General features: G+C 43.1%; 1 protein-coding gene across 1 annotated transcript; it reads left to right on the top strand.

Annotated features, from left to right (window-relative positions):
• The first annotated feature begins 14,437 nt into the window (after positions 1-14,437).
• Positions 14,438-18,954, top strand: CALHM3 (calcium homeostasis modulator 3). The gene is made up of 3 exons (XM_069981827.1): positions 14,438-14,724; positions 16,276-16,531; positions 18,511-18,954. Exons 1-3 carry the CDS (start codon positions 14,438-14,440, stop codon positions 18,952-18,954), a joined length of 987 nt encoding a protein of 328 aa, XP_069837928.1.
• The last annotated feature ends 2,086 nt before the right edge of the window (positions 18,955-21,040 follow it).

Genomic DNA, 21,040 nt, shown 5'->3' with positions numbered 1-21,040 from the left:
CTGGAGGAGACGAGCAAGCTCCTTCAGGAGCCGCTTTTTTAGACACCGTGTCCAACACTGTCCGTAACATGGACAACACCCCGTTATCAACATTTGAAGAAACATGTGAAGCATTTGACCAAGCCTGCAAGCAGGCTAACTCACCATCAGCAGGACGCAGAGGTGCAGAACTCTGGGTAACCACGGAAGGCTGTGGAGCCGATGATGTAGGGGGGGCGAGCATGGACCCTGTAGTAGGAGGTCGCTTGAGCCTGGACTCCCTGCTACTCCGCCTTGAAGACCCACAACTTCTGACCCCGCGATGTGAAAAATGACGGATCCGGGAGAGGAACCGGATGATGAGGAATAGCACCTGGATCTCGGCGACCTGTGATAGCGCTTCCTATGACGCCTGCTTTCCTCCGCTTCCCTGCACGCTGACCTGTGCCTACTAGCACTGGAGACGTGGGAAGTGCGCCTGCAGTGGAGTAGGAATAATCCGAGGGGGAAGGCGAATAGCTGCTGGAGCTGTAACCGTCACGCCTCCTGCGTCTGTGCCCTCTACCCCTTCTATAAGCACCCGAAGCCTGGGAGACAGAAGGGGGCCTCATGACTGGGGGCTGGACGGGAGCAGAGCTAGGCTCCGCATCAAAAAACTCACCACTGGAGCTGTTGCGGCCCTCTGATTCAGCTGGTGATGCAGCCAGGGGCGCCATAGCAGTAGGGGGAGGAGCCATAGACACGCTGGCCTGCGATCCTCGCCCAAACCAACGGGCCAGTCTACCAGAGGGAGGGGGGCTACCCGCCGCCGCCGAACCGGCCATGGTGGCAGATGGACCGGCCGCTGGAGCTGAGGACAGGGACCCTTGCCTGACGTCACCGGCAGCAGCCGCTGCCGTGACACCGCAAGACCGGGATGCCGCCACCTCGTGCCGCTCAGAGGCAGCCGAAACAGCATCTCCTGCACCGCCGGCAGCGTGCGCGCCCCTGCTAGCGGAGGCCCTCACCGCTTACCTCCCCTACGTCTCCCTCCGGCCGGGGGAGACGGGCTCAGACGGGCGGGCAGTCCGTTGCGGGCGAGCGGGTCGGGGAACCACCGGGCAGAAGTACAGAGCTGACCAGAGGGGCCAGCCAGGCCACCCCTTCCAGACGAATCTTCTCCTGGAGCCGGGCAAGGACCTGATCTGCCATGACAGCTATGGGAGGCAAATTGAAGCGCAAGTAAGCTGAGGTAAGCGAGAGTAAAGCAGCTATGTTCACAGCCGGACACGCTGGTGTGGTAACGCGTGCTTCCGGCTAAACCTATATATACCGACTGCACTGCCCCTTGCTCTGCCCCTTCCACCTGACCCTACCACGTGACCGGGGCGTGCTGCGCTCCCCATTCCCCTCAGTCATAAGCAGTGCAGCTTAATCAGCTCCCCTGCTTCAGACTCCCTCCCCCCAGGTCACCTTTGTGCCCCCTCACCCCTGAGTTCACCTGTGGCCCCCGCAAACAGTCCCCGTGATCGCTGCAGAGAGCCACCGCCAGCAGGGGCAAGCGGTCAAAGGAGCCCCCCTTCGGTACTCATCAGCACCAGCAGTGGCGGCACGCCCCCCCCCCCCCCCCCCCCCCCCCCCCCCGGATTCACCAGCAGCGGAAGTGGTTACCCCCTCCCCCCGGAACTCACCAGGACATCAGCAGCGGCGCTGTAAGGTAACCTGCACTACAGTTTCTGACCAATATAAGTATAGTACATAAGTGACTCGTGTATAAAGACTCAGAATATAGAGACATGCTTGATGCTGTAATTTACTCCATATGTGACATCTTCTCAAAGTGTCCAAGAACAACCTGTCATTACAGGGGTAAACATGCCATATGTGTCACTTGTCTGCCTGCAGTCAAGGGGGCCCTTTGCTGCCGTATGGGGGAATGTTCTGGAGAGCCATGAATGAGGATCCATATGGCACATGTTGTAAAACTGGCAGACCTCCACCTATTGCAAATCTACAATTTCCATCCTGGACAGCCAAACCTGTGGCTTTCCAAGCATGATAAGAATCATAGTTTTGCAACACAGATTTGACACCCCTGCTCTGTGTCTAGCACTCCTATGTTGTACAATGTGCAGTTAATAAATCAAGGAGCCATATACTGTTTGCTCACAGGTTCCCCTGTCTGTTTCTGGGTGAGCTACAATGATATCACAAGAGATTTCTGATGAGTTACTGTGACATCACAGCTGCGTTTCTGTAAGTTTGGCTCCCGCAACATCACAAATGTATTTTAGTCCCTGGAACTCATACATATGACTAAACCCAGGAGACAAGGGGCCTCCATTATCATGAACCTTATACTCTGGGCTATCCCTAGACTGGTCAACCAAAGGATCCTATGGGCAAAGGCTCTGACATAATAATAGGCACCGAGTTTCAAGCAAAAAAACAAAAAACAAACTTGGAGCTGATTTGCCGCATGGTTTATCGCTTGTGGTTAGATTAACAAATGAATGGTGATTAGCGAATACTGTTCGATCGAATAGATATTCGATCGAATAGTAAGGTATTCGATCTATCGAATATTATCGAAACGTTCGCCGAATATTCGAAAAATATTCGATAAGCGTTCAAATCCCCCAGTTTCCATTTTTTACCTCCAAGTGGTCGAATAGATGTTTTTGAATAATCGAATACTTGTTCCCATAGACTTTAATGGGATCGAATACTCGAATATTTGGGAGATATTCGTACGAATATCGAATATTCGAATATTTCACTATTTGCTCATCACTACATATAAACTATGATGAAGTAAGAAGTGCAGTAAAATACAGTGTAAAATACAGTAAAAGAACACAAGAGGGCGCTGTCTCAATGCATTTATAAAAAGTATACTTTGATGCCAATGTGTTTTCTTGGTTTTGTTTCCCTTTACGCCTATTTATTATCCTTGTAGCATTAAATTCTCATTAATTTATCTTCAAAGTATAATAGATAGAAAACTATCAAAAGATCTAAGAAAAATTGTAATTTTACAAAAAAAAAATTCTCAATTTCCTTATAAACATTAAAGTCAGGCTTCAAAGCATTGCTTCAAAGTCATACAGGTAATTGAGATTTATATCACTTTACTGGGGGGTTTATTTAATTTATTGTGATTTATTACAACCATATGACATTCTGGAACCATTTTAGCTATAGCTTGTGTTCAGGATAACTATATGTATGGTGTTTCCCCCCCATGCCAGTATCTGTTTACTCGTCTACTTTAGTCTGTGATCGTCTTTTATTGCACATAGGTACAGAGGCCGTAGAAGAAAAGCTGAAAGTGTTACAAGTATATCAATGGGTTGAAATCATTAGATATAGTAATTTCCCTTTTAGTTTAGTAAAAGTGCAAAACTGGTAGGAAAAAAAGTATCTTTTGCCTAATGTTATAAAACCAGTTATTCCAGTCCCAGTAAAAGGTGTGCCCTCAGATATTATGTCCGTGTCCATTTTCCAGTGTAATTTCAGAGCAGCATTTTAGAGCGGGATTTGCAAAATCTGTTTTCCAGACATCAAAGATCCAGATTTATAAGGTGATCGGACAAGATTATAACATATCCTTTTTTTCACGGTTTTCTACAACTAAGGTACGTTTACGGTAGCTTATTCCTTCCAGCTCATGTGGCACCTCTCATACAGAAATGTAGACTGACTATATGTGAGATAACTATATTATTATGTGATATTGAAGAAATTCCCAGCGCTGCCAGCATACTTGTGATTGGTCGGATTGACAGTCCAGGCACAATATAAAGTGTAGTCTGAGGTCGAAAAAAAACATCAGCTTTAATTTGTACAAAGTTTTAACAGGAAATCTTCTGCACTTCTTGGTGGAATAAGTAAAAGAAGAAGCTGAGTTTTTTTTCTGGCCCTCCAATTAGCCTGTGATTCTCTCAAAAGTGGTTGTCTATTTATTTAGACTTGAATAATAACAACAATTATTATTATTATTGTTGTTGTTATTGTTGTTGAAGAATATAATAAGATATATACAGTATTTTCCTGCATATAAGGCTACTTTTTAACCCAGAAAAATCTTCTCGAAAGTCAGGGGTCGTTTTATACACCGGGTGTCGTCTTATAAAGGCAGGTGCTGAAAAACTTTGAAACCGAACTGAAGAATCTGCAGTCGCCACATTGGGGGAGCTAAAAAACGTCCGCAGCTACCGCTTGAAGGGCAGAGCAAGCTGCAGGTGTCCGGGGTATGGAAAAAAGATACGGTAGAATGGCGCTGTGCCCTAAAAAACACACCTCTTTTACCCGTCTGGCCCGCCCCTGTATCCTACTGGTATTACTGTACCTCTTTCTCTGCCTCTCAGATCTCACTTCTGTCTGATGTTTTTTATTAATTTTTATTTGGTGTGCGTTGCAAGAGAGGTAGTCTTGTAGGGTGAGTATATCCTGAACTATATCTATCTATATTTTAACTAAAAAAGTTGGGGGTCGTCTTATACCCCTAGTCGTCTTGTACGCCTGAAAATACGGTAATAATATAATATAGAATAATATTTATGTATCACCAACATATTCTGCAACGTTGTACAAAACTAAATAATAAAAAATTTAAGGAAGGGCCTTACTTACAAGAACTTAGACTCTTTTAGGAATAGGGATAAGGCTGGGTTCACACTACGTTTTTGCAATCCGTTTTTGCAAAAGGCATGGAAAAATGAATACAATTGTTTGCATCCGTTTTGATCCATTTTTCTATTGACTTCCATTGTAAAAAAAAACGGATCAATAAGCATCTTTTTTAACGTACACAAAAACGTTCTCGACCTTGAGTATGTTAAAAAAAAAGGATGCGTTTTGATCTGTTTTTTTATAATGAAAGTCAGTTATCGTGCGGAAAATTGTAATATAGTTCAAATTTGAACGATAATCGCCCTGTGTAATTGCAGGCAACGATCGTAAAATCATTCCTGTGTCGTTGATCACTGATTTAGATCTGACCCTAAACTCCTTGTTAATGGTTCGCTGTAATTCCACATTCAATCACAAATCATTCAGTGTAATTGCACATTGTTTTTTCTTTTGGTGGGATCAGATGGTGTAAACGATCATAGTAACAATCGTTATAACAATTGTAACGAACCACTTTCGATCTTTGTAATATTGTGAAGGATTTCAGGTTAATGATAAACAATCTAGTTTGTGATCGTTAATCAGTAAAAATCGCTTCATCTTATTGTACCCTTAGATTAGGAATGTGATAGGCCTGCCTAAAATTCTGTATTATTAGAGCACATGTAAAACCGTCGATGTTGGGAGTCTGGGGTAAAGTGTTCCATGAAGCTGGGGCAGGTTCCCCATCCCTGTTATAAATCAATAGGGTGGAATAGACTAGATGGACCAAGTGGTCTTTTTCTGCCGACAATCTTCTATGTTTTTTTATTTTACTATGAATAGGCAACAATTTTTATAAACTTTCACAGATCATGTCAAATTAATTATTATGATCCCAACAGATCAGTCATATCCGTCAGATACTGTAAATACTGAAGCCATAAAACCCATTGTTAATAAAGCCTTAATCACCCATCTATGCCTGCTGCAAAACACCTCTTATTATAAAGTAATGGTAACAACAAATGTAACACTGCTTTATGTCTGTGTTGTAGAAACCATCATGGAAAGAGTTATAAAATATTTCCAGTCTGGATCAGACGCCAAGATGAATGGAGTTTGTGGGATAATCGTCCTGACAAGCATGATTATTTATAAGGCCTATGAATTCAAGTGCCCGTGCATACCAGGCTTCAACAAACCATATGCTCTGATGGTCTTGCTGGCACCACCCCTGATCTTCTTCTTTGTTGGGATTCTTGTCAGTCATTATTGTGGTTCATTGACCATAGAATACTCTAGACCAGAAGGAAACAGAGTGAAAAACAAAAAAATTTTGAAGTAAGTCTAAACTTACAAACACCTTACAATTTACTACTAAGAAAAAAATAATCTGTCTGCTCCTTGAAACTCAACGAGGCTCAGCTGGGCTTTAAGTGGTCATTTACTGAGCATGTGTTGTATGCATGTCTGCAAACTACTATTACATGGCCTACATCAAGGATGGGGAACCTCCGGCCCTCCAGGTGTTGTAAAACTACAATTCCCATCATGTCTGGAGAGTCAAAGCTTTGGCTTTCCAGGGATGATGGGAATTGTAGTTTTGCAACAGCTGGACAGCCGAAGATCCCATCCCCGGTCTACGTAAATGATGGACCACTTATTATAGTGTTGGTGTCTGTTTTCCCCTCCATAAATCTCAAGGACTCAGGGGTGTAACTATAGGGATTGCTAGGGCCGCATCCGGGCCCTGGTGCCTTAAAGTGACTCTGTACCCCCAATCTGACCCCCCTAAACCACTTGTACCTTCATATAGCTGCTTTTAATCCAAGATTTGTCCTGGGGTCCGTTCGGCAGGTGATGCAGTTATTGTCCTAAAAAAATCAACTTTTAAACTTGCAGCCCTGTGTCAAACTGGCGTGGCCTAGAGTATCTGTGCCCTAACCTTGCACCACCCCTCCATCCCTCCTCCCCACCCTCTTCATCATTAGGAATGCCACTGGCAGGATTTTTCCTATTCCTCTGCAGTGAACACTGCACAGGTGCCTTAACGATCCAGCCCATGTGCCGTGCTTACACAGGTGATGAATAGGAGAATACCTGCCTGGAGCATTCCTAATTATGAGGAGGGTGGGGAGGAGGGACAAAGAGGGTGTGCCAGCCTAATGCATAGTCACTCTAGGCCACGCCAGTTTGACACAGGGCTGCAAGTCTAAAAGTTGTTTTTTAGGACAATAACTGCATCACCTGGTTAACGGACCCTGGGACATATCTTAGATTAAAAGCAGATATCCGAAGGTACAAGCGGCTTGGGGTGGGCAGATTGTGGGTACAGGGGCACTTTAAGGCAGGGTCTCTAAACTCCAGTCCTCAAGTTCCCCCAACAGTTCATGTTTTCAGGATTTTCTTAGTATTTCACAGGTTATGTAACTTAAGTCAGTGCATCATGTATTACCAGCGGTGTTTTATGTGTGCGATATCCTGAAATTATGAACTGTTGAGGGAACTTGAGGACTGAAGATGAGAAACACTGACTTAGGAGCATAAGAAGACACTGGTATTATATATAATACATATATATATATATATATATATATATATATATGTAACGAACAGTGAGTGGGGACCTGCTGTGCTACTCTGGTTTTGGCCCACATTAGGGAGCAGAGTTTAGGTGCCCTCTAGGTCTTCACCTTCTATCCCGCTCCAGGATGCCGAAGTTGGACTTCTGCGGCTAGAGGGTACCAGGTCGCTCAACAAGTGGGATCCCGGTTTGCGCAGCAACGGATTCCCAATAACATAACAAAGTCGGTGCAAGGCACCTGGGAACAAGCCCAGTATACATAGATGGCAAGCCGGGTCATCAACAGGAGAGTCAGCGCAGTACCAGGGATGAGACCAAGAAAATAGATAGACAGGCAAAAGATCAGGGCAGGTGGCTTCTGAGGCAGGTCAGACAATCAGAGTTGGCAACACCAATAGCACATGGTACATACACAGGTCAGGCAGGAATGGTAATCCGAAGCACAAGAGTCAGGAAACACGGAGAATCAGCAGAATCACAGAAATGCAACTTAACATGCACAATTGTAATAATGCTCAGGCAGAATGGAGGAGGTGGAGATGGTTTAAGTAGGTGCAGGGTGCTCTGGATTGGCAGAAGACAGTAGCAGGTGGAGAAAAGCTGCCTCTATAAGTCTAGAGCAGTGGGATCCCTGCACACCCTAGAGGCCAGAGAAGGTGGAAGATTATTCCAGAAGATATGAGCAGGCACAGGACGAGCATGGAGCCCAGCAGAAGAGCCAACAGAATGGCTGCTGGTGATTCTCCTGCAGCAGCGTCACATTATGGCTCTGCTCTTGGGCCAATTTTCCTAACAATGCATTTCCTCTGGAGAGGGGAGACCTGTACAGGTTCTTATCAATAGGGATGGAACCAACCAATCAATAGGGATGGCTCCTATAGCACCCTTATGGTTTGTCACTATGGTGTGCACTTATGTGCTTCTATTGAAAGTTTCTGGATAAACTAAGAACGTCCTTGACTGCTAAGAATGCAGTTCCCCAGGAGAGGGGAGTCCTGCTCAGGTTCTCACCACCCAATGGGGAGCTGCCTCTCTGCAATGGCCCCATAGTGCCTGCATGCTCTGCCTCTATGGTATGCGCGTTTGTGCTTCTGATGATCTTTTCAAAGGAAATGTTCCAGGAAGAGATGAGCATATGTTACAATGTTTCCTTTCACAACATTAATCTTTATCAGTATGACTGCTCATCTGTATGAAGAATGGTCAGGTTTGTGTTTTGCAGCGATTCCATGATTATTCCGTGGAGGACATGACTGACCATCCTTCCGTCATATTATGGTTCTGTTATGCAGACCACCTACTTTGTAGTAGCAAAATAATAAAACCCATATAGGTTATGACTTAAAGAAAGTCCTGGTGAGTATATAGCAATTTTTAGAGATCAAGGCTGCTGATGTGATTCAGTCTGGTTTACTATAATAAGTCATTAACCCCTTCATGACCAAAGTTCATTGATGCACAGAAGTTCAGGTCACATTGGACCAGTGTTCCTCTTCTGGGAGCCACAGTGCTTTTATTTTTCCACCTACAGGACTGGTTGGGGCATAATTATTTGCACCATGAGCTATAGTTTTTATTGGTATGGTATTGGTAAAAAAAAAAATCATGATCATTTTTTACCATTTTTTTAATATATACTGTATAACTAAAAAAATATGCAATTTTGTCTTTTTTTCCTCTTTTCCATTACGCCATTCATGATGCGAGAAAAATATTCAAATATTTTAATACATCAGGCAATTCCACATGCTACGATACGAAATATGTTTTCTTTTTTTACATATTTTTATTTGTATAATGGGAGAAGGGGATTTAAACTTTTATGGGGGGGGGGGTGTTTAAAAGATTTTTTTTAATTCCACACGGGATTTATACAGTATTTAGACTGCATCAGATTGCACATACTGATCAATGCTATGCCATTGCATAGCATTGATCAGTATTATTGGCGATCTTCTCCTAGAGTCTGCTTGAGGCAGACTCTACGAGAAGATTGTCGATCTAACAGAAGAAAGGTAAGTATTAAACTTCTGTCTGTCGGTCTAAGCGATCGCTGTGGGGATCCCGATCACTTACACCTACAGATGACCGGTCACACTGCAGGGGTCTTGATAAGTCAGTGACAGACAGCTGTGTGATCACGTCTCCCCTGGGACATTAATGTGTGCCCGGCTGATCACACTGAAGCAGCCCCACACACATTAAAACCCCTTCATGTCAGGAACGTTTATACACATTCCATTAGCATTAGGAACGTATATAGAGGTATGGCTGGCGTGAATGGGGTTTAAATTTATTTAGCACAGCATTAAGGATCTGTCCATTATATAACTGACATGCAGGTATACGTGGCAAATGGAGTAGCATTGTGTTTTTTTCTTTGTTAACCATTGCACAGCTGTGCACACACATAATACTTCAAAGAAACTGATGAACACTGTTATGCTATTGCTGTTGTGATTGCAGCCATGAGAGAATGGCAGTGGGTAACCCTGGTAGGTGTCCTTGAGTCAACTGTATGTGTATGGGGTGGTCTCCCTTTCTGCTATCTTAGTCAAGTTATACAATACGTCAGCTCTGGTACCAGCTTATGTGACACAATAGAAAAAATACTGCCATCTACTGATGACGGATGACCCATAATGCAGAACTGTCCAATTATAAGACTATGATGGGATTAGTCACATGACATCCAGCTAATGTCATTTCATACTTGGGTAACTATAACACATCATATTTTTATACAGAAATCACCATAAATATGCACCAATTTCATAGAAAATTCATCTCTATTTATCGCACAGTCTGCAAACGTCTGCTACAGACCTCACTAGTATTCTATTGTTTCAGGCAAATGTTCATAGCGATGATAAGCAGAGCACTGGCAGCGCCCATCCTATGGATCCTTGTCTGCTTACTAGATGGAAAGCCAATAGTCTGTGCATTCAGTGAGACCCTTGATCCAGACCAGTTTGGGGGATTTGCTGACTTCCCACAGTATGAAGCATCAGTCCTATTGGCTAAAGTGCCCTGCAAGAACTTTGACCTACTCCGTAAATCTTCAACCAGGAAAGCAATATCCAGGTTTCTCAAATTTTTATCACAGGTAAAAAAAATTGTATAGTAATAGTATACAATAGTAGTAAATCAGGTTTTCAAGGTATATTTACATAAGGATGAATATAACTTTTAACACATCTCATTTATCATCTATTTCATGCCAGCTCTGTCTTTGGATTGTAATTAGAGATGAGGAAACCGAACTTCACGAACCCATATTAGTTACGAGCTTTGCAAAAAGTTTGTTTCTGCAAAGTTTGTTCCAACCTGGTCCAAGATGGTGGCCGCACATTTTAAAGGGGTTATCCGGTGCTCGCACAAGTTGCTGCCATATTAGAAAACATAACAAACATTATATGCTTCCATATAATGTACCTCTCCAGGCTCCCCCAGTGTCCCAATGCTGTCGTTGGAGTCCCCTGCTGTCTGTAGCCGCCGCTACTCTCCAGACAAGCTCATCTTGGGAGTGACAGCCTGCTCAGCCAATCACTGACTGAGGTGGAACAGTGCTGTGGCTAGTGATTTGCTGAGCAGCCTGTCACTTCCAAGATGAGCTCTTCTAGGAAGTAACAGCAGCTACAGACAGCAGGGAACAACGGAGAGGCTGCATCGGGACACTGGGGGAGTGCGCAAGATGTGCAAGCACTGGATAACCCCTTAAATACCCTAATTTGCCTTTAGGGTATTTATATATATAATTTATATATAAAACAATAGAAATATATATTTAGCTGTCTGCGATCCTCCACTGTCCTCCTATTGATCTTTGGTGCCCCTGCTGAACGCAGCAGCCTCCACTTGCGAGACAAACTCGTCTGGAGGATGACAGCCAACTCCTATGGCCAACTCTCGAGGATGACAGCCAATTACTGACTGAGACAGGACAGCGTAACAGCCAGTGATGAGCGATTGAGTTTGTTTCGGAAGTGTAGGCAGCTGCATCCTGCAGGGGACACCCGAGACCTGTAGGTGGACCGGAGGAACCAGGACAGGTAAGTAGTGATGCATAAACTTGCTGAAACACCCTAAAACAATTAAACGCTTGAAATTGTTGAGCTGTTTTAGTGCCGTTCATTTAAAGGCGGTTTATTTAGTGCAGTTTGTTGTAATCTCTAATCTCTTGATGTTTTATTGCCATTAGATGCAGCAGAAGTGACTCTGTGGTCTGTTCTTTCAGGGTATTGGTTATATATCAGTTCTGACACTCATCTTGGTTGGTGCGATCGCACGGTTTGTGATACCACTTTTCAACACACATGAAACTCTGCAAGTCCGCTACTGGACCAAGTACTGCGACATGGAGGAGAAGTGTTTTGAGGAGATGTGTATTGAGCACAATCATAAGCTTGCTGATAGGTCTATGAAGAATTACTTTGAAGGGACAAAAAAGGAAAGAGAAGAGGAAGCTTATGATAGAAGAAAATTCCCTGATGCTCCAATGGAGACGCTGGTGTTTGTGGACCAATGGTACAGATGCCGCCCCCCAATACCTGGTGCCGATCTCCCAGATCATGAAAGCTAAATGTATGACAGGATAAACATCCACCATAAAGCTGATAAGTATAGAGTGTCATTAGAGCAAGAACATAATGGCCTATATATACTGGTGTATCTTATTCCAGCCTAAGGCTATGTTCACACTACGTAAGTCTCCGGACGTAGCGTGTTGCGTGAATAAGCGGCCGGAGACTTACGTAGTTTGCGTACAATGTAAAGTATACGATGTACGGCGGCACAGTTCACACTACATAAGAACTTACGCCAGGATCGTACGCGGTGCCGTAAAAAATGAACCAGACCGTTGTTTGAGGAGAAAATGCCGTAACTTACGCCCATAGCGTAACATGCGGTCCCGTACGTAGTGGTGATTTCTTCATTTTTCTAGCTTTTTGTGCCGATCCAAAAGGTTCTGTGGGGTGTCCGGGCTAGGCCAAAATTTCCAAGTGAAAGATCGCTGTCAGATCGCTACGTAGGGTGCTCGGGAAGCGTAAGTACACTACGGGCGTAAGTTCGCGCTCCGTACATAGCTGGCCGCAAGTAGCGTAAATCCCCGGCCGGAGTTTACCGCGTATATGTCCGGCCACGAAAATATGCGGCCGGACATATACACAGTGTGAACATAGCCTTAAGGAGATAGTTGGAGTGAGCCACGCCACATTTATTGAAGAGTGCATGCCTTTTAACAAATTTGGTGCATTTTTGATAAAACCAAGAATGGGTCCATAACAAAAAAGGTGAAAATCTTTCCATTATACCCATTTACCCACTCCTGGGCTTGGCTAAAAATACTGAACAAATTTATTTCTACTATACCTCAACTCAAAACAAGAAGATTAAGTCTGACCTAAGTCACACATAACCTTCCAGTAATACAGGAGTCTACAAAGCAAAGATCCAGGATGCTGAAGAGCTGTTTTGCCTGTCTTTGTGCCATCAGAAATGACTTGGAAGAACTCATATAATAGAAACTAAGTTAAGAAAAATTTTTTAAAATTGTACCTGTCATAATATTTGTTAATCCAATCAGCATGCAATGCATTCTGCCACCAGAAGCTTGGATATCCACGGCAAGTCGGTATGACTTGTGCACAGCAGGACCCGGTGTGGCCGTATCCATGAATAACCATGCTGATTGTGTTAGCATTCATTGTCACAGCTACACTTTAAATAGGCACTGTCATTACAAATAAATATTTTAAAATCAGCAAGGAAGGTGATATACTTATCTTTGCAACTTACTTAATCTATTTATTTATAATCTATAATAAAATCGACCACTAGGTGTCTCACTTACTGGAAAACTGCAGTCAAGGCTATGTCACTAAGGCCATTTTGTCTTTAGTAACAACAAAAAAAGAGACAAAATGAAGAATATTAAACATAGAAACGTAGAAGGTTGTCGGCAGAAAAAGACCACTGGGTCCATTTAGTCTGCCCTTTTAGTATTTCCTTTCTTATTATCTTAGGATAAATATATGTTTATCCCAGGAAGGTTTAAATTCTGTTAATGTAGATTTACCTACCACATCTGCTAGAAGTTTGTTCCAAGCATCTACTACGCCTTCAGTAAAGTAATATTTTCTCATGTTGCTTCTGATCTTTCCCCCAACCTTCTTCTCACTGTGTCCTCTTGGTCTTGTGTTCAGATTTTTTACTAAAAACTATTTTCTCCAGAACCTTATTTAGTACTTTAACATACTTAAAGGTTTCAATCATGTCCCCCCTTTCCTTTCTTTCCTTCAGACTATTGAAATCCTTAAGTCTTTCCTGATATGTTTTATGCCTTGCACCCTCCAACTATACAGCGGGATCACAATCTCCCTCTTCCTGCTGGTTATACCTCTACCTATACAGCCCAGCATACGATTTGCTTTCCCCACCGCCTGGTTGCACTGGTGACTCTTTTTAAGGCTGTCAGAAATTACTACCCCTAAATCCTTCTCTTCTGAAGTCTTAGCCAACACAGAACTGCCGATATGATACTCCGATAGAGGATTCCTCTTTTCCAAGTGTGCTATTTTACATTTGGAAACATTGAACTGCAGTTTCCATTGTTTGGACCTCTTATCTAGTATTGCTAAATCATTTTCCATATTACTGACACCTCCAGGAATATCAGCCCTATTGCTCACTTTTGTGTCATCAGCAAAGTGATGTTAGTTGGCCCAAAATTATAATGAATAGTGTACGTATTGTAAGCATTAACAATATATTTGCTGGGCCTTTTTATTTTTTGTGTCATAACAGGTACACTTTAAGTAAAATATCTCTAGAAATGTATTTCTATAGTCTTTTGCCATTTATCCTGTATATTAGATTATGGGCACAATGTAAAGAGTCATTGATAAATAAAGAAAGCTGAATATTGAAGTATTTCTCATTTTAACATGACTTTTTCTTATTCGTTTTGTATTCTTATGAATCTGTTCCGTAAAAAGAGACGATTCTCTTTCAAAAGAACCATCAGTGTATTCATGAAAGCAAACATTTGACTAGCTCATTTACCTACACAAGCCTCCGCCGTCCACATCACAGACCAGGAGAGCATTCACTGAAGCTTCATCCTATAGACCGAACTACTCTAAGACAATAGATCCTCACATCTAGGGACTATACCTATATGACACACCTGTATAATACATTCACAAGCAGGAGAAGAGCTGCAGGGTTACACATTTAGTATACATTATTCTGGAATAGAGAACAAATCAGAGAGCCATGGATCGCTTTAAGATGGTACTTCAGTACTTCCAGTCAAACTCGGAGTCTGTGATGAATGGAATCTGTGCACTTTTAGCTCTGGCCAGTGTTAAAATCTACAATTCACTAGATTTTAATTGCCCGTGTCTTCCTAAATATAACATGATCTACGGCATGGGGATTATGTTTGCGCCCCCAGTTGCCCTTTTTCTATGTGGTCTTATAGTGAACAGACAATCGGTTATTATGATAGAAGAATGGATGAGACCCGCCGGCAGAAGAAAGAAAAACCTGGCTATTGTGAAGTAAGTGTTCACGTCGAATTGGGTAAAGACAGTTCTGAATGGTTCGGTGTTCTGTAAAACATTAGAGATGCTTGAGACGTGTTTATATTGTGTATTAATGGTAAATGGGATCCAGTAAACTGAGCCGGGCATGTCATTACAACTGAGGTCAAACCTCTACAAGGGGGTGTTCACATGTTAAAAATTTGTTGCCGACCTTTCCAAATAACTTCTATAGGAGGGTAGGTTCACACTGTGTAAAAGTGACGGTCGTGTTATGTCATTCTGCAAATAACGTCCATTATTTTTTTTAAAACAAGGGAAGTTATTAGCACAAAACAGCCGTTGTTATGAAAGACAACATTTTTACATAGTGTGAACTGAACTGGAGAGTCAGAATCTGCAACAAATGTGAACATACCCTTATAATGGAGAACCTATTCATTCTGCATCTAAAGTCCTCAGTAACATGTATCATTTGCATAAAACTGTGTTCGAACTATAATGACTATAGATCTAGATGTAGCCAAGATCTTTAGTCAGATCATCATATTACTAGATGTAACTAGTTGTTGCTGTGGGTACCTGCTCCTTTAATATCCTTTAATATTTTTTATTTTCTACTTTTTTGGAGGAAAGTGTTCCATATTTTTCCCAGTTAGCATTGCCTTAAGATTCCTATACACCTTCTAAGCTGTCAGTCAAATATTTATTTGGCCAACAGCTATCTGTCACAATCTGCCCATATACATGAATGGCATGGCTAAATGTGAAGGCGTTCTAAATAGATAAAGGAGGGGTAATCTCTGGTATCAGCTTATCTTCCAGAGAACAAAACGGCTGGGCAGTTTAAATGCCTGACCTTTCCCTCCCCTGATATCATCTGTTGGGGTAGATTTGGGAGGTCCTTATACGTATTAGGGTCAGGTGAACCCACCAAGGTCTTTGGGTTCAGGCTCTTTTGATTAAAGTGTATGGGGGCCTTTAGTCCCCCATAATCTGGGCTTTAGAGCATCAAGAACCAAGTCCAGCACGGATTTTTGCTTCTGGAAGACAACAGGCTATAGGGAACACGAGTTTTCCCAGTTTCCCAGCAGCTGCTGGTTTTGGTGACCTACAATATGAGATGATGATTTCTAAGATTACTTCTTATAGAAACTGAATAGATTGAATACTTTGAGTCTATGACTCGGTGAGATATATAATAGTACAATGCAGATTGTATTCTGTTACTGGTAATGGTCTCCTTTTCTAAGAATATGAGCAGGATGAGGTATGAGCCAAAAAAACAGCAGAAAAGCTCAAGTTGCTAGAAAACATCTTAATCCTAGCAAAGACCAGGTTTGGGTTTCCATGTGAACTTGAATTTCGTGATTTCTGATGTGGAAACCAGGGCTGGTATGAAAGGTAGGTAGGGTAGGTATGTGGGGGAAGGGATTTACCACTAAATTTGTTTATAGCCAATAACAATATCTTTCTATAGCAAATAAAGTTCTTTCAGATCACAAGTCATAAAATGTTCATATGGATCTTCGGTGAATATATGGACAATAATCTAGTTTGTGCTTTCAGATATATGTGTACTTCGGTCTTCACACGCGCCATGGTTGCTCCAGTGGTCTGGATTCTGACTACACTCTTGGATGGAGACTGTTTTGTCTGTGCATTTAGTGGCTCGGTGGACCCAGAAAAATTTCCAGGCTTTGCAAATGGTACATCACCAGAATTGGAAATCCTGCTGTACAAGGTGCCTTGTAAGGATGACGCCATGATCAGGAATAACACTTCAAGAAAAGCTGTTTCAAGATATCTGAAATGCTGGTCACAGGTAACTGATCTTCTATCCGGTGAACAGATTCTCCATGTTTAGTACAATGTAGTGACCAGTGATGTACTGTGCTTTATTAAGAATATATTGCTTTACATGCTACCAATAAGATAAGTCATTAAGGGTGCCTTCACACCTAGCGACTCGCAGAGTAAATTACGCTGCGAGTCGGCTAGGTCCTGGCAGATCACTTTCACTACATACACGCAGCGGTCTGACCAACCTCTGCGTGTATGTAATTCTGCCGGCCCCTTAACCCCTTCAGCTCCCGCCCGGCTCCCGCTCCCACTCCGCTGTATACATTACCTCTCCTCGCTGCACGGGTCTCGGCGTACTGCTCTCCCGCCCGGCCAATCAGTGGCTGCGGCTGGGCAACACACTGATTGGCAGGGCGGGAGAGCAGTACACCGGGGCCCGTGCAGCGAGGAGAGGTAATGTATACAGTACGGAGCAGGAGCCGGGTGGCAGCTGAAGGGGTTAAGCGGTCGGCAGAATTACATACATACGTTCAGAGCGCTGCGTGTATGTAGTGAAAGTGATCTGCCAGGACCTACCCGACTCGCAGCGTAATTTACGCTGAGAGTCGCTAGGTGTGAAGGCACCCTAAAGGGAAACTATCAGCAGGTTAGAAGTATCTATCCTGTTGATCTGTTGCTATAGCACACAGGGAGCTGAGGATGAAGGTAATTTTCTTACCTTTATCCTTGGCGCCATTTCCTTGATATTACCCTGTTGCCCCGAAAATAAGACATTCCCTTTAAATAAGTCAGTGCTAAATATAAGGCCTCCCCCGAAAGTAAGACCTAGCAAAGTTTTTGTTTGGAAGCTTTCCCGCCGAACAGAACACCAGAGCATGCAGCTGTGATTCTTTTTAGCCTGCCGCCATTGTCCCCTACCTTCACCATCCATTGCAGAGCAGCTGCATGCAGGACATGAAGACCATAACCTGCTGCCAACCCTGATGTTCCCTTCCACGGCCTTCACTTGTAAATGTGCAGGCAAAACATCAAACAGGCCCATCGCCTGCCACCATCCCCGCTGTCCCTTACCACAGGATGTAGAGCTGCACACAGTCACAATGTGATGAGCTCCCCCTGGTGGCCAGAAGCCGCCGTAATGTACGCTGTCCCTGCTGTACTGTACAAGTGTCCTGTGATGAGCTCCCCCTGGTGGCCGGAAGCTGCAATACCGTCCCTGCTGTACAAGTGGTCAAGGAACTGCTGTGGCAGATCGTTGCAGTCTCCAGACTGTACAGTATATAATAAATTTAATTTTTTTTGTTCAACAATAAATGTGAATTCTTCTTCATGGAAAAATAAGACATTCCCTAAAAATGAGACCTAGGGCATCTTTGGGGGCAAAAATTAATATAAGACACTGTCCTACTTTCGGGAAAACAGGGTAGTAGTTTATCCCATATGCTAATGAGGCATTTCCATGTACTGGGGTCGCCAGTAGACCAATCCTACCCTGGCCGGCCTGGAACGGATTGGTGCACTGGGGCAGTAGTCCCATTCCCAGTGAAAAAAAAGCCTCATTAGCATAAGGGATAAACCGCTAATATAATGGAAACGGCGCTGAGGATGAAGGTAAGAAACATCTCCATCCTCAGCGCCCTGTGCGCTATAGCGACATATCAGCAGGTTAGATGTTTCTAAACTACTGATAGTTTCTCTTTAACAATTAGATTAATAGGGCTTTCTCAAATTTAAACATTGATCATTTAGGCTTCCAATATTCCTTTATTGGGAGCCCCCTGGGACCCCACTGATCAGTAAAATGAAAGTGTCCAGGTAAAGTTCCATATCTATGTGTATGGCTGTGCCAGGCGTTACAGCTCAGCCCCAAGTGTTGGGATTCCAGGGGTCAGTCCACAACCAATCAAATAAAGGCCATTTATTTATTGTATTTTATTTATTTTTAGATCCACATGTTCCACAAAATGTTTCATATTGTATTTTATTGTACCTTCTATTTAGGCCTTAGGATGGAGCGTCCTATTGTGCCTCATTATCCTGGCCTTCCTTGCCCGAACCCTGAAGCCTTGCTTTGATCAAACATCTTTTCTCCAGACTCGCTACTGGAGTAACTACATCGACATTGAGCAGAAGATCTTTGATGAGACTTGCTGTGAACACGCAAGAGACTTTGCCCATAAGTGCATTCTCCATTTCTTCCAAAGCATGCACAATGAGATGAAGGTTGCTCAAATGATAAAGAAGACTGAGGAGGAGGAGGAGGAGGAGGAGGAAGACCACCTTCATGGGATCACTAACCATGAGCAAGTGAACAAACTCTTGAAGACTTGGTACCAAAGCAAGCCCCCGCTGTCTCTAAATCTCCCAACTCATCGACAACATGTAAAAGGAAAGAGCAATGGCTGCTGTCTGGATGACAACAAGGGCAAACAAACAGATGTATAAAGTTAACCTAGAAATCTAAAAATATATAGGGGGAGATTTATCAAACATGGTGTAAAGTGAAACTGGCTCAGTTGCCCCTAGCAACCAATCAGATTCCACCTTTCATTTTCCAAAGAGTCTGTGAGGAATGAAAAGTGGAATCTGATTGGTTGCTAGGGGCAACTGAGCCAGTTTCACTTTACACCATGTTTGATAAATCTTCCCCATAGAATCTATATGCAGCATTCCACTTTAAGCCATCTATCCATATAGGTTAGGTGCACCTGTGAACACCATTTTATAGTTTATACACAGGTCTATATTTTAACTTACAGAGTGTATTACACCCCAGAGCTGTTCTTACAGTTTTGCTGGTCGGCACTGGAGATAACCGACAAGCCTATAGTTAGGCATATTCTTAAAGGGGTAGTGCGGCGCTAAACAATTATTCACTAAATAACTCACATTACTAAATTTTACAACTTTGTAATGTATGTTATGTTAGTGAATGGCCCCCTTCCCCATGTTTCCCCCACCCACGCCACCCCCGGAAGTGTAGTGCTCTATACTCACCTGACGTGTGTCGACCCCCGTCCGCCATCTTGCGACAATGATGTAATCTTCAGGTGGCTGACCGAACCGCTCTGACCGTCCCTCGTGCCGGCCTCCCTCTGCCGTGTCATCAGCTGCTCAGCCGCGATTGGCTGAACATAACTGCGCTCAGCCAATCGTGGCTGAGCAGCTGATGACGGGGCAGAGGGCGGCCGGCATGAGGGACGGTCGGACCGGTTCGGCCAGCCGCCCGAAGATTACATCATTGTCGCAAGATGGCGGACAGGGGTCGACACGTGTCAGGTGAGTATAGAGCACTACACTTCCGTGGGTGGGGGAAAACATGGGAAAGGGGGCCATTCACTAACATAACATACATTACAAATGGGCTGGGTTCACACTACGTATATTTCAGTCAGTATTGTGGTCCTCATATTGCAACCAAAACCAGGAGTGGATTAAAAACACAGAAAGGCTCTGTTCACACAATGTTGAAATTGAGTGGATGGCCGCCATTTAATGGCAAATATTTGCTGTTATTTTAAAACAACGGCTGTTATATTGAAATAATGGCAGTTATTTACTGTTATATGGCGGCCATCCACTAAATTTCAACATTGTGTGCACAGATCTGACTGAAATCAACATAGTGTGAACATAGCCTAAAGTTGAATAACTTTGTAATGTGTGTTATTTAGTGAATAATTGTTTAGCGCCGCACTACCCCTTTAACATAATTCTTACAGTGCTATGAGAGATTGCTGCAAATGACCTGGTATAATATTTACCAGAATACAAATAAGAAGTAAGTTCTATAAAGTTGCTGCGCCATCAAAAAATGGATGGAGATTTTAGCTCTAAAAGCAGCAGAGTTGTCAATGGGGGACTATATTTTTATATGCTGTTAATCAGAAACAACAAAAGTAAAACAAATTATATTTACGTTACTCATTTTTATATAGAATAAATGTATATCTAAACCATAAAATTGTTCATGAGTAAACATATACTTAAAAGAAAATCTGTCGCTAGGTGTATGCTGCCTTAAATGAGGGCAGCATAAACTAGTGACAGAAATGCTGAACAGATCGGTGTATTGCTTCCTTCATTCTGTTTAGCTGTTCTCCTAATAAGCAGGAGAAATGGATTCTTGCCACACCCCTCCCCCCGCCCTCTAGCTGCTGATTGACAGTTGATGTCTATACACAGCATGGATAGATAACTGCCAATCATCAGCTGGTGGGCAGAGTTTTCTGCTTGTCATGAATATCCAGAACTACTGGGCTCATGCACATAATGGAGAGGACTACTTATTGTCCATGTTATTCAGGGGGATATCTCTGGATCAGCTACACAGAACAATGTAAGTCAAACATCATTCTGTTCAGCTTCTCTGTCACTAGTTTATGCTACCCTGAGATAGAACAGCATAAACCTACTGACAGAGTCTCTTTAAGCTCTTTTAAGAACATTCTATCCACAAAAGGTTATCCAGGATTTAAAAAACATGGCTGCTCTCTTCCAGAAACAGTGCCACACCTGTCCTAAATTTGTG

Source organism: Dendropsophus ebraccatus, chromosome 8 (assembly GCF_027789765.1).
Source record: "Dendropsophus ebraccatus isolate aDenEbr1 chromosome 8, aDenEbr1.pat, whole genome shotgun sequence".
NCBI lineage: Eukaryota > Metazoa > Chordata > Amphibia > Anura > Hylidae > Dendropsophus > Dendropsophus ebraccatus.
Note: the sequence above shows the minus strand (reverse complement) of the source record. Positions and strands in the feature narration are given on the sequence as shown.